The sequence below is a fragment of the Anguilla rostrata genome, chromosome 3 (genome assembly GCF_018555375.3).
Source record: "Anguilla rostrata isolate EN2019 chromosome 3, ASM1855537v3, whole genome shotgun sequence".
NCBI lineage: Eukaryota > Metazoa > Chordata > Actinopteri > Anguilliformes > Anguillidae > Anguilla > Anguilla rostrata.
Window position 1 is genome coordinate 57,044,225 of NC_057935.1, and position 12,500 is coordinate 57,056,724.

At 50.1% G+C, this 12,500-nt stretch overlaps 1 protein-coding gene across 2 annotated transcripts; it reads left to right on the forward strand.

Annotated features, from left to right (window-relative positions):
- The first annotated feature begins 2,138 nt into the window (after positions 1 to 2,138).
- map2k2b (mitogen-activated protein kinase kinase 2b) lies at positions 2,139 to 12,242 on the forward strand. Of its 2 annotated transcripts, XM_064328558.1 has the most exons (11): positions 2,139 to 2,798; positions 3,319 to 3,412; positions 4,769 to 4,979; positions 5,362 to 5,508; positions 5,965 to 6,042; positions 7,351 to 7,402; positions 8,296 to 8,420; positions 9,025 to 9,245; positions 10,475 to 10,603; positions 10,695 to 10,740; positions 10,836 to 12,242. In XM_064328558.1, the coding sequence occupies exons 2-11, from the start codon at positions 3,324 to 3,326 to the stop codon at positions 10,944 to 10,946; spliced, it is 1,209 nt and encodes a 402-aa protein (XP_064184628.1). In that variant the 5' UTR covers positions 2,139 to 2,798; positions 3,319 to 3,323; the 3' UTR covers positions 10,947 to 12,242. The 2 variants fall into 2 exon arrangements, with proteins under 2 accessions (XP_064184628.1, XP_064184627.1); XM_064328557.1 differs by lacking the exons at positions 10,475 to 10,603; positions 10,695 to 10,740; positions 10,836 to 12,242 and having other exon boundaries at positions 2,142 to 2,794; positions 9,025 to 9,282.
- Positions 12,243 to 12,500: the final 258 nt, after the last annotated feature.

Sequence of the window (12,500 nt, forward strand, 5' to 3'; positions counted from 1 at the left end):
GAGGTCTGCTAGCCTGCGACATGTAGCCCATCTGCCTGAAGAAAGTGCCCGTCTGCTCATCCCTACAGGGTGTGTGCACAGGGGTGGGGGGTGTGGCGCGTTTGGGGGGTCTTACGGCTGAGTGATTGTACCTGCGTGGATGGCCTTTTTTTTTTTTCTTTTTTTTTTATTGGTATTAATAATTTAAATTTAATTGGGAATTTTTAAAAAACGAAGAAAAAAAAAACAGCGTAATGAATATCCTGTTGAGATCAGTCGGTGTGTGCAGCGTCGCCCCCTAGCTGTGGGGGGGACAGATGCGGTGAATCCTGTGACTGAGATGGCGGTTGGTTTTCGGGGAGTTGGCGGAGGCACAGGCGGATAGCCGTGACCTTTCTGCCTTCTCAGCTCCCTGCCGCACAGGAGGGGGAAATGACTCTTGGGGCTATCGCACGTGATCTCTCTCTCTCTCTCTCTCTCTCTCCCTCCCTCTCTCTCTCTCTGTGTCTCTGTGTCTCTCCCTCTCCCCCTCCCTCCCTTCATTGGTTGCCCTCCTGAGACTCCTCTCACCGACGGTGCGAGTCGGAACTCGCGTGCCGCTGCTGTAAATATCTTCTGGGGAGGTGCAGAAGGGCTTGGCCTGCTGGGAAACGCTGAGGTTCAGTTCACTGTTCGGCTTCGCCCAGCCCAGGGTCCCTCCACCCACCCCCCCACCCCCCCCCCCCAGGGCTGTAAGGGGTGACATTTTCCGATCATAAAACGCATCCTTTTTGTCACCCTCCCCTCCCCACCCCACCCCAAAATGTGATTTGGAAATTTACGTCTTTCTGTCTCCTGCAGAGCGTTTAGATTCTCGCTGATGGAGATGAAGAGATTCCGGGTGACTCTTGTTTTGTAACGCGGCTGTTTTTGTCTCCGTCACTCCAGTGCACGTTTCCCCACTTCTTGCACTGTAACAACGCTCCAGTCCTCTGTGAATTTAACACCTGATGGGAAACGTACTGTTGCATTTTGTGACCCTTTGCCTGGTAAGAAGCAATATTGGATTAGAATTTACTGGAAGCATCTGGAGTTTCTATAAAAGGACCCTCCTCCCCCGCCACCACCATGTCACCATCGCTGGTTTTCCACAACAGCGGCTGCGTTTCAAAGCCCTTCCTTCTAGGTAGTCGTTTGTTCTTTGCTGTGCGGGTATTCTGAAAAATAAACGCAAAAACCAAGATGGATTCTTCCTCAGAATGCACTGCACGTGGGTCCATCAGCATCTCCATGCATACATTACCCATAATTCCATTTTTAAACGGAACTCTGGCTTCTCAAAGTTCTCAAAGCTGGTAGTGGTGTCCTGGATTTGTAGTGTGGATGGGAAAACGAGAGGGAAAACTGCATTCGGTTTATTTAATGGGAAATTTATTATTTTCCAAAACCTTTTTTTTTTTTTTTTTTTTTTAAATATGCATTTGGGACTGTTTAATATTGGGGATAATTCAAGTTAAAAATGGCTGTTAAATTACTGTAGAACATCTTGGGCAGTGGTATGTCAAGACTGATCCCTGGAGACAGCACGTCAGAGGCTTCCAGATGTAAATGTTCTGTGTTGTCTTTTTATATGTTCATATTAAAAACAAAACAAAACGTTAATAAATAATATTTTATCAAGCTGTGATTCGACTCCAGTTGTTGGCGCAATCTGCAGCCGAAACGAGGTCGGTGTTAACGCCACTTGGTGCACATACCGAGTGAATGCATGTCTCAACCTGAAAGGTTTCTTTTTCTTTTTGAAATAAAGAAGTAGGCAGCTGCACAGGGGAAAAAATGTTTTCCCTTAACGGTTCAAACTGCCAACTTTTTCCATATTTGGAATCACGCCTGTCATTGTGTGCTTGTGTGGTCCAGAGACGCTACAATGATTTTTTTCACGATGGCTTGGGTTTCTGTATGGATCCCCATATCAGTGACATTTTCAGTTCAACTCAATATTTTTTTAATTTATGGAAGTTATATTTTTGTATTTGAAATAAATGGGCATACGTTCAAATACTGACTAGTTTTTATTCACAATTACGGTCCCATTTAGTCTATTGACAAATAATGTAATGTCCAAGCGGGACATGCCTTCCGTCTCGCCCAAACAGGTGCACATTAGTTGGCATGTTCTCCGGAGGGGCCGCTGGTGTGGTAAAATGTTTGATGTGTGATCTCGCGAGATTGCGCGGCACTCATCCTGTTCGAAGCACTGCTTCCTGGACCAGAACCCCCCTGAACCCGAGTCTCCGCCGCTCGGACGAAAGAACAGAATAGAGCCGCGCACCCGGTGGCTCTACCCCGGGACATCTGCGGCGACACCTCGCCTGGGCCGAACAGACGTTCTCGGACGACCAGCAGTTGCTGTCACCGGCGTTACCTGCCCTGCCTCCGTGCCCGCCAGAGACAGGCCAGGGCCGTGCCGAGACGAGCAACGCGAGCAGACTCCGTTTTGCCTTAAAAGTGGGAGAGGAAGAGATTGAAAAAAAAAAAAATACGGAATGTGGTGATGGATTTTGTCCAAATTTTATAGTTTCTCCAGTAGCTTGCTAGCATCGTTAGCTAGCCAACTGCACACCACTGGGAGACGTCTAGCTAGCTTTCTAGCTAACTAGCCTGCTTGCAAGGTTGGCTAGCTAACTTGGTAGCTAGCTGCTGTGTAGGCGAGCCGAGCTAGGTGGCCGTCTTGCAGAGGAGATCGTGCGAATGCGATAGCAAGCTCGGTATCTAGTTAGCCAGTTTGCTCAACTTGAGAACAATCAAGACCGTCGGATTTGACCGCTAACAAAACGTAGGTAATGTTGAAAGCTTTTACGTATTTTACTCTCCGGCAGAGCTGGAGCCAACGAACTCCTGTTTTAGCTAGTTATTTTAGCCTCTAACGTTTACAATTTGTTAGCCAGGCGAGTGGGATAAAGCGGTGTTTTTTTGCCACCTGCCTGCACCTGATATTGACTGTTAGCATATTAGTATTCGCATTAGCGAGCCACCTTTGCTGCCTTTGTGTCCGTCAGTAGTTTGCATGCTAGCTGTAGGGCGTCCCCACGCATGGGTCAGCACAGCTCTACTAAGATAAGCCAGCTGAGGGGTTTCCTGTATTTAGTCTATATCTGAGGAGAGAAAAGCAGTAGGTATAAAGTTGGATTTACGCATTTGGATGTAACGGTTAGCCAAATAGTCATATAGTTGACGTTAGCTAGCTAACTGGAAAAGCCTACAAGTAGATAGCTAGAAAAAACTGTTATACCATTATTTGATAGCTCATTTGATTTGTAAATCAGACATTTTGACCAGACCCTTTGAATTCGCTTTAAGTCGCCATGGCCCCCAAAAGAAGACCTATGCCCCTGAACATCACGCCTACCGGAGAAGGGCAGACGGCCTCCACCACGATTGATGCCGCCACCGAGTGAGTCTAAGTTCGTCTGTGAATTAGTGTGTGACTGGTGTACGGGTGCCGTTCATAGCTGAATCGGGGTGTTTTGTCGCTGTTTGATCAGTATGTAATGCGTTGTTAGAAATTAAGCGGACGTGTGTTTGTATTTCACTCTAAAACCTTTGGGGATATACTCCGTAACGAACTAAGAACGTCAGTGTTCTGCCGATTGAGATAAACTAGTGATGGACTGCCAGCGATTACTCAAATTGTTTTAGACATAATTTGGTGAGGAGTCGCTTAAAGGGAATGATGAACGTCACACAAACGACTCATTCAGATGTCTGTTATCCCTCAAGAAATCCAATTCCTGCTCTGATTGAAATCACTTGGCCTTCTCATTACTGTTATTAGCAAGTCCTTCGCCCTGTTCAAGGGCAACTAACACAGTTTTCTTGCATCATACATTTTCCATTGGATGGAGTCCAGAGTTCGCCTGCAAGCAATCCAAGGAAGGATGCGTGTGGTGGAAGTCTGCAGTCTTACCTGGGATTTTGTATTGAACTGACTTTTCAGTGCTGCTTGGTGTGTAGCCTAAGCCCAGCACACACACACTCGCATGTCTCTCTCACATAAATCTGGGCGCAGTCCTACAAATCGTTCGGTTCCGTCCGACTGCAACCCACTGTCAGGCCCAGAATCCATTATTTCTCTGTCTTGCTGGGCAGTTAACACTTGAACCTTTGAGGAGTAGGCTCTTTGAAATGTTTGTTTATTTATTTATTTATTTATTTATTTATTTATTTATTTTTATTCTAAGTCTGTTCTAGAACTCAATTGCCTTCTTTTACCAGCAGTGGCTGTTTTCTGTATGGACAAAGTCACTGTGACATCACCCATTGGCTCGCCATGGGCTTGGGGGAAAGTGTTTGGAAACCGCAGAAGTGCACTTTTTTTGGCGCCGCCATGTTGTACAAATTGGAGCCAGAGACTGTGCATTGGGGAGGGGGGGGGGGGGCATGTAGTTCGGCCAAGTCTGGGTCATCCTCCGAGCGCGTGAGATACGGTGATTCCACAATGTTAAAATCTTGTCCAAATAACTCAATGACTTAACAAGTCGGCTCATAGGGAGACATTAGATGAAGAAAAAACACCTGTTGCGAATACATTGTACCTGTCCAGACCAACGCTTAATTTGTCTCTCTTTCTGACCCCACGCACCCCTTTCCTGTATCATCCCAACCCTGTACCCTGTCCCAACCGCACCCCTTACCCCTCCCCCATCTGAACCCAACCCTGTACCCCCCATCTCCCCCTGTACCCCCCCCCCCATCTCATCCTCTCCCTGCCCCCTGCTCCACCCCCCTCGTACCCCACCCTGTCTCTCAGGGCCAACCTGGAGGCCCTGCAGAAGAAGCTGGGCGAGCTGGACCTGGACGATCAGCAGAAGAAGCGCCTGGAGGCCTTCCTTACCCAGAAGGCCAAGGTGGGCGAGCTGAAGGACGACGACTTCCACCGCATCTGCGAGCTCGGGGCCGGCAACGGGGGCGTGGTCAACAAGGTCCGCCACAAGCCGTCCAGCCTGGTGATGGCCCGGAAGGTGAGAGAGGGAGAGAGGGAGAGGGAGGGAGGGAGGGAGAGGGGGAGGGGGAGGGAGGGAGGGAGAGAAAATTCAAATGAGGCGGCCGCCTGAATATTCTCTACGCAGGAAAAAAGGTGTGTGTGTGTTTGTGTGGGAGACTGACTTGTCTCCTTTTATTATTTTGGTCCCCTGTGATTTACGCTGGAGATGATTGACGTGATCTCCCCCTGCCCCCCCGCAAGGTCACCTCCAAAGTTCTTTGCGTGCCGCGAAAGGCGCCATATTAACGTATGAAGACGCAGTCAGACTTTCTGCCCCTCCTCCTCCTCTTCCTCTTATTGTCGTTTGTGTGTGTAATTATCCCCCCTGCTGAGCCTGACCCACTCGCCCCCCTCCCCAGCTGATCCACCTGGAGATCAAGCCCGCCATCCGGAACCAGATCATCCGCGAGCTGCAGGTCCTGCACGAGTGCAACTCGCCCTACATCGTGGGCTTCTACGGGGCCTTCTACAGCGACGGCGAGATCAGCATCTGCATGGAGCACATGGTGCGTTGCCACGGGAGACCGGGGGTTGGGTAATCAGGGGCTCTGGGCTGCTGATGTTCCTATCGTTCATTTATAATTCTGATTGCGTGCACACACATACACACGCTCGCACACACACACACACACATACATACACACACACACACACACACAGCCTCACACACACACACACACACACACACACACACACACACACACACACACACGCTCACACACACACACTCACGCCACACACACACACACACACACACACACACACACACAAACACGCTCGCCCACACACACACACACGCCCGCACACACACACACTCACACGCTCGCCCACACACACACGCACACTCACACACACCGCACGCTCGCAGCACACTCACACACACACACATGCACACACACACACTCACGCACTCACACACACGCACGCAGGGATCCCGTGTGTGAACATGTTTGTCCCTGCAGGACGGGGGATCCCTGGATCAGGTGCTGAAAGAGGCTCGGAGGATTCCCGAAGAGATCCTCGGAAAAGTCAGCATAGCAGTGAGTATTACCCAGCATCCCTCAGTACTCCTCTGTACTCATAGCAGTGAGTATTACCCAGCATCCCTCAGTACTCCTCTGTACTCATAGCAGTGAGTATTACCCAGCATCCCTCAGTACTCCTCTGTACTCATAGCAGTGAGTATTACCCAGCATCCCTCAGTACTCCTCTGTACTCATAGCAGTGAGTATTACCCAGCATCCCTCAGTACTCCTCTGTACTCATAGCAGTGAGTATTACCCAGCATCCCTCAGTACTCCTCTGTACTCATAGCAGTGAGTATTACCCAGCATGCCTCAGTACTCCTCTGTACTCATAGCAGTGAGTATTACCCAGCATCCCTCAGTACTCCTCTGTACTCATAGCAGTGAGTATTACCCAGCATCCCTCAGTACTCCTCTGTACTCATAGCAGTGAGTATCCCAGCATCCCTCAGTACTCCTCTGTACTCATAGCAGTGAGTATTACCCAGCATCCCTCAGTACTCCTCTGTACTCATAGCAGTGAGTATTACCCAGCATGCCTCAGTACTCCTCTGTACTCAGCAGTGAGTATTACCCAGCATGCCTCAGTACTCCTCTGTACTCATAGCAGTGAGTATTACCCAGCATCCCTCAGTACTCCTCTGTACTCATAGCAGTATTACCCAGCATCCCTCAGTACTCCTCTGTACTCATAGCAGTGAGTATTACCCAGCATCCCTCAGTACTCCTCTGTACTCAGCAGTGAGTATTACCCAGCATCCCTCAGTACTCCTCTGTACTCATAGCAGTGAGTATTACCCAGCATCCCTCAGTACTCCTCTGTACTCAGCAGTGAGTATTACCCAGCATCCCTCAGTACTCCTCTGTACTCATAGCAGTGAGTACAGGACAGTGTCACAGTGGGGTATGAGGGCACTGCAGTATTAGCACTGTGCTTTGCTTAGCAGTGCTCAGGGTTTCAGCATTGCTGAGAGTCTGTGGCTAAGATAAGAGGGGCGGTGGTAAGGGGGAGGGGGGATGCGGGGGGGGGGGGGGGTCTGGTTTAACGCTGAATCAGCATGATCACTGTCTGGGTTGCACACGTCCTCACGTATGTGAACACGTTAGCATGGTTAGCATTGGTTAGCCGCTGTAGAGCGTGGTCTAGGAGCACTAATCTGCAACGGAGATCTGCGTGTGGGAGAGCTGCTGAATGTGGAGTAGGACTGAGTCACAGGAAGTGGGCGGTTGTGGCTGCACAGGCAGACGCACCTCGAGAGTGACTGACTGACAGGATGTTGTGTTTTGAGTGTCGTCTCAGTCTATCTGCAATGTCTCTGACAGGTTCTGAGAGGGCTAGCGTACCTGCGGGAAAAACACCAGATAATGCACAGAGGTAAAGCACTTCACAAGTGTGTGTGTGTCTGTGTGTGTGTCTGTGTGAGTGTGTGGGTGTGTGTGTGTGTGTTTCTGAGTGTATGTGTGAGTGTCTGTGTGAGTGTGTGTGTGTCTGTGTGAGTGTGTGGGTGTGTGTGTGTGTGTTTCTGAGTGTATGTGTGAGTGTCTGTGTGAGTGTGTGTGTGTCTGTGTGGACGTGTATCTGTGTGTGTGTTTCTGTCTGTGAGTGTCTGTGTGTGTCTGTGTCTGTGTGTATGTGTGTGTGAGTGTGTGTGTGTGTGTGTTTGTTTCTGAGTGTATGTGTGAGTGTCTGTGTGAGTGTGTGTGTGTCTGTGTGGACGTGTATCTGTGTGTGTGTTTCTGTCTGTGAGTGTCTGTGTGTGTGTGTGTGTCTGAGTGTATGTCTGTGTGGACATGTGTGTGTGTGTGTGTGTGTCTGTGTGTGTCTGTGTCTGTGTGGACGTGTATCTGTGTGTGTGTACTGAGTACAGTGAGTGGCTGGTGTGCTGGCGGTAGCACTGGTGTGTGTGAGTGTTGTGTTGAGTGTGTCGTTATCTGCTGCTTGACAGGTTCTGGTAGGGCTGTCTGCCGTATGAGAGGTGCTGTGTGTGTCTGTGTCTGTGTGGACGTGTGTGTGTGTGTGTCTGTGTCTGTGTCTGTGTGGACGTGTATCTGTGTGTGTGTTTCTGTCTGTGAGTGTCTGTGTGTGTGTGAGTGTGTGTCTGTGTGTGTGTGTCTGTGTGTCTGAGTGTATATGTGTGTGTCTGTGTGTGTGTCTGTGTGTGAGCGTGTTTCTCCATCCTGGTTTCATTATGCTGAGCTGGCTGGATGTTAAACAGACGCACACACAGATTTCTCTCCAGCCTCTCACCTGAAACCCCCTCCTCACAGACGTGAAGCCGTCCAACATCCTGGTGAACTCTCGCGGTGAGATCAAGCTGTGCGACTTCGGCGTGAGCGGCCAGCTCATCGACTCCATGGCCAACTCCTTCGTGGGGACGCGCTCCTACATGTCGGTGAGTCCTCCCGCCGCCACGCAGCCCAGACGACCTCCGACCCCTGACCCCTGACCCCCTTCCCTGCGGATTCGCAAAATCCCTCAGACATATCTCGGAAACATTCGGCCAATTATGCCACCGTCTTTCAAAACTTTATTTTTATTTGTTGTTTAGTAATGAAAGGTACTCTGCTGCCATTTGGATGTACGGGTGTGCGGATGCAGAAGTGTGTCTGAGTGTGTCAGAGTCTCAGCAGGTGTCTGCCTTGGCCTGATTGCACAAGAGCAGGTGTTACTGGAGGAGCAGGACAAGCCCTTACTCACCACGCCGTGTCTCTGTGTGGTGTGTCTGGCAGTGATTCGGTCAACGTCGCTCCATAACTGACTCACAATTAAAAATCAAGAGGAGTTCTTCTTTTTTTTTTTTTTCTTCGCAAACACGGTTTGGCCAAGTTCAGCAGTCGCTAAATCTAACTCGCCAAGCTGAGTTTGTCATGAAAAAGTGCAACTCGGGCAGATGTTGAGCCCGTCCTGCCATCTGTGTTGAGCTGTGTGGTTTCTCTCTGAGTTCAGCTGTGCGGTTTCTCTGACTGACTCTCCCTTCCCCTCTTCCCCCCACGCAGCCGGAGAGACTGCAGGGGACGCACTACTCTGTGCAGTCGGACGTGTGGAGCATGGGCCTGTCTCTGGTGGAGCTGTCCATCGGCCGCTACCCCATCCCTCCTCCCGACGCCAAGGAGCTGGAGGCCATTTTCGGGAGGCCCGTGATGGACGGCGGGGAGGGGCACAGCACCTCCCCCCCCCCCCGCCCCCCCGGCCGGCCCGTCAGTGGTGAGCACTGGCCCCGTGCCCCGTTGTCCCTGTAGTCACTGTCGCTAATCTTAACGCTAATGCTTTTGTTTCTTCCGCTGATGCGGTTGTTGTATTGGTAACTACTGTTCTAATAATGTGGCCATATTGTGTGTTGTACAGTAGGTAGGGAACTGGGCTTCTAACATGAAGGTTGTGGGTTCAAAACCCAACTGGGGCACTGCTGTTGTCCCCATGAGCAAAGTACTTAACCTGAACTGCTCCACACGGGTTGTATGTGAAAATGTCATTTTTAAATGCTAAATGCTGCACTGAAAGGTACCATGTTAGATTTTATTTATTTATTTTTAAAACTCCCACACACACTCACACACACACACACATACAAGTACATACAAGCATTCTCACATACACGACCAACGCACACGACGCACCACACACACAGCACACACTCACACGCACACGCTCACACACACACACACTCACACACACACCACACCACACACCCACAGCACACACACACACACTCACACCACACTCACCACACGTCACGCCACACACACTCACCACACACCACACACACACACACACACACACACGCAATCACACACACACACGCACACACACACACACACACACTCACACCACACTCACACATGTCACACTGACCCCTCCCCTAGTCACCACGCACATGCCATCTTGAGCTGCTGACTACATCGTAACAGTGTCAGGATGGTGTCTCTCCTCTGACGTTTTCATCCAGGCCATCTTCTGCTGCTGGACTCACATTCCTGTCATTCTCCTCCCTCACTTCCTGTTCTTTTGCCCCCTCACTTCCTGTCCTTTTGCACCCTCACTTCCTGTCCTTTTGCACCCTCGCTTCCTGTCACTCCTTTCTCACTTCCTGTCATTCTCCTCCCTCACTTCCTGTCCTTTTGCACCCTCGCTTCCTGTCACTCCTTTCTCACTTCCTGTCATTTGCTCCCTCACTTCCTGTCCTTTGCACCCTCACTTCCTGTCACTCCTTTCTCACTTCCTGTCATTTTCCTCCCTCACTTCCTGTCCTTTTGCACCCTCACTTCCTGTCACTCCTTTCTCACTTCCTGTCATTTTCCTCCCTCACTTCCTGTCCTTTTGTACCCTCGCTTCCTGTCACTCCTTTCTCACTTCCTGTCATTTTGCTCCCTCACTTCCTGTCTTTTTGCCCCCCCATTTCCTGTCCTTGCCCGCTCAACTTCCTGTCATTCTGCTCCCTCACTTCCTGTCCTTGCCCGCTCAACTTCCTGTCATTCTGCTCCCTCACTTCCTGTCCTTCTGTTCTCTCGTGCAGCCCCCTCCCAAGCTGCCACACGGCGTCTTCACTTCCGATTTCCAGGACTTTGTGACGAAATGGTGAGTTTGTTTGTTGTGAGGCTGTTTTGTTGGCAGCTTGTTTTTTAAACCGCTGTCTTTTTAACTGCCTGATTCTTTATTTTTTTTCCAGCCTCATTAAGAACCCTGCAGAGAGAGCTGACCTGAAGATGCTAATGGTAAGCGGCGGGGCAGGACCGTTGCCGTGACGCCGGCGTCCTCCCAGCCGACCGCGGCTCTAACCGCCATTTCTCCGTTTGTCTTTGCCGCGCAGAACCACACCTTCATCAAGCGCTCGGAGGTGGAGGAGGTGGACTTCGCCGGCTGGCTGTGCAAAACCATGGGCCTGAACCAGCCCAGCACCCCCACCCGCACCGCCGTCTGACTGCTGTCTGCACCCAGCACTGTCCGTCTGTCTGTCCCTGTGTCCGTCTGTCTGTCTGCGGCTTTCTCCCTCCCTGTCTCTATCACTCTCTCTCTGTCTCACTCTTTCTCCCTCCCTGTCTCTATCACTCTCTCTCTGTCTCTCTCTCTCTCCCTCCTCCCTGTCTCTCTATCACTCTCTCTCTCCTACACGCATATGCATACCCAACCACAGACGCACGCACACACAAAATTTGTCCGTTCCCTCGCTCTTACCCCCCCTTCACACACCCCCCCCGTTTTACGAGCACTCTGTATCAGCTGGACCCCAATGCGAACGAGCGCTGAGAAAAGACTTACATTTTAGCGCCAGCTAAACAGAAGATGTGCATCTCTGTTTAAAATGAGATCTGGGGCCTTTCACTGCTGTGCCACAGATTGTGTGCACCAACCAGATATTCAACTCCTGCGTTTATTCTCTGCGCTTTTCTTATTGTTAATGTTCTGGAGGTTCTGGTCGGCCACAGTACTTTCCGGCGCTGTGCTGACAGTGCCGAGCTTCCGTTGCCATGGTGTTGTGCTCGGCCACGCCCCCTAAATGCATTTTCAGAAGCGGCGTCGAGACTTTCAGTTTTAAGAATAGAAGAAGAGTGTCTGGAGGATCTGTTGAGTCTGTGGCTGCTCCGCCATTTTGTGCGTTTCTGGAGGCGGAGCTGTAGCTCAGCCAGGCGACGAAAAAGAAAAAGAGGCGCTCTCCAAATCCGCTGTAGATCAGACCGTCCGCTCGCCAGGAAGCACGGGGAAGCCTCCGCCCTCGTCTTTTTCACAATCGGAGAAAGCGAGAATTTGAAAATGGACATTTTTGTACTTGCTCGTTTTTCTTTGCTCTTCAAACGCACCGAGCCGCTGTAGCTCCAGCGTCCGTACAAACCGCGCCGCAGCCGCGGCGTTAGCCTGACGGGTTGCGCTGAAACGGGGTACTTCTTTCTTGTTTGTTTGTTTTGGATCATTTTGATTATGTCGTTAAACATTAATTCATAATCTTTCACGCAGGTCTTTGTATCCAAAAATGCCCAAACCAGAGTTCATAAGAGTATTTTTACCGATTATTTAAAGCAGTATTGTTATAACTTTGGATCACAGCGTTATTTTTTTGGCTTGGCAGTAAGACGCCTGCTAGAAATGGGATAATTGTAGAATTTGTCCAAAAAAAAAAAAAAAAAAAGGTGAAGAGCCATCTCTACTGAGTTTGAGTGACAGGAGGTTGGTTTCTGTGGTTACTGGGTCTCTGTGTAGATCTTGACGGCTTAATTTGCAGCCATCCACAGCCACAGCTACTGACACACAAACACACACACATATATGTATACACACACACGCACACACACACTAAGTCCACACAACCACACACACAATTCACACACACACACACACATCCCACACCATATATACACACACACACAGTCTCACACAACACACACACATATATGTATACACACACACACACACACACACACACACACTCACATCTCACACACCACCACAGTTACACACAACACACACACACATCACTCAC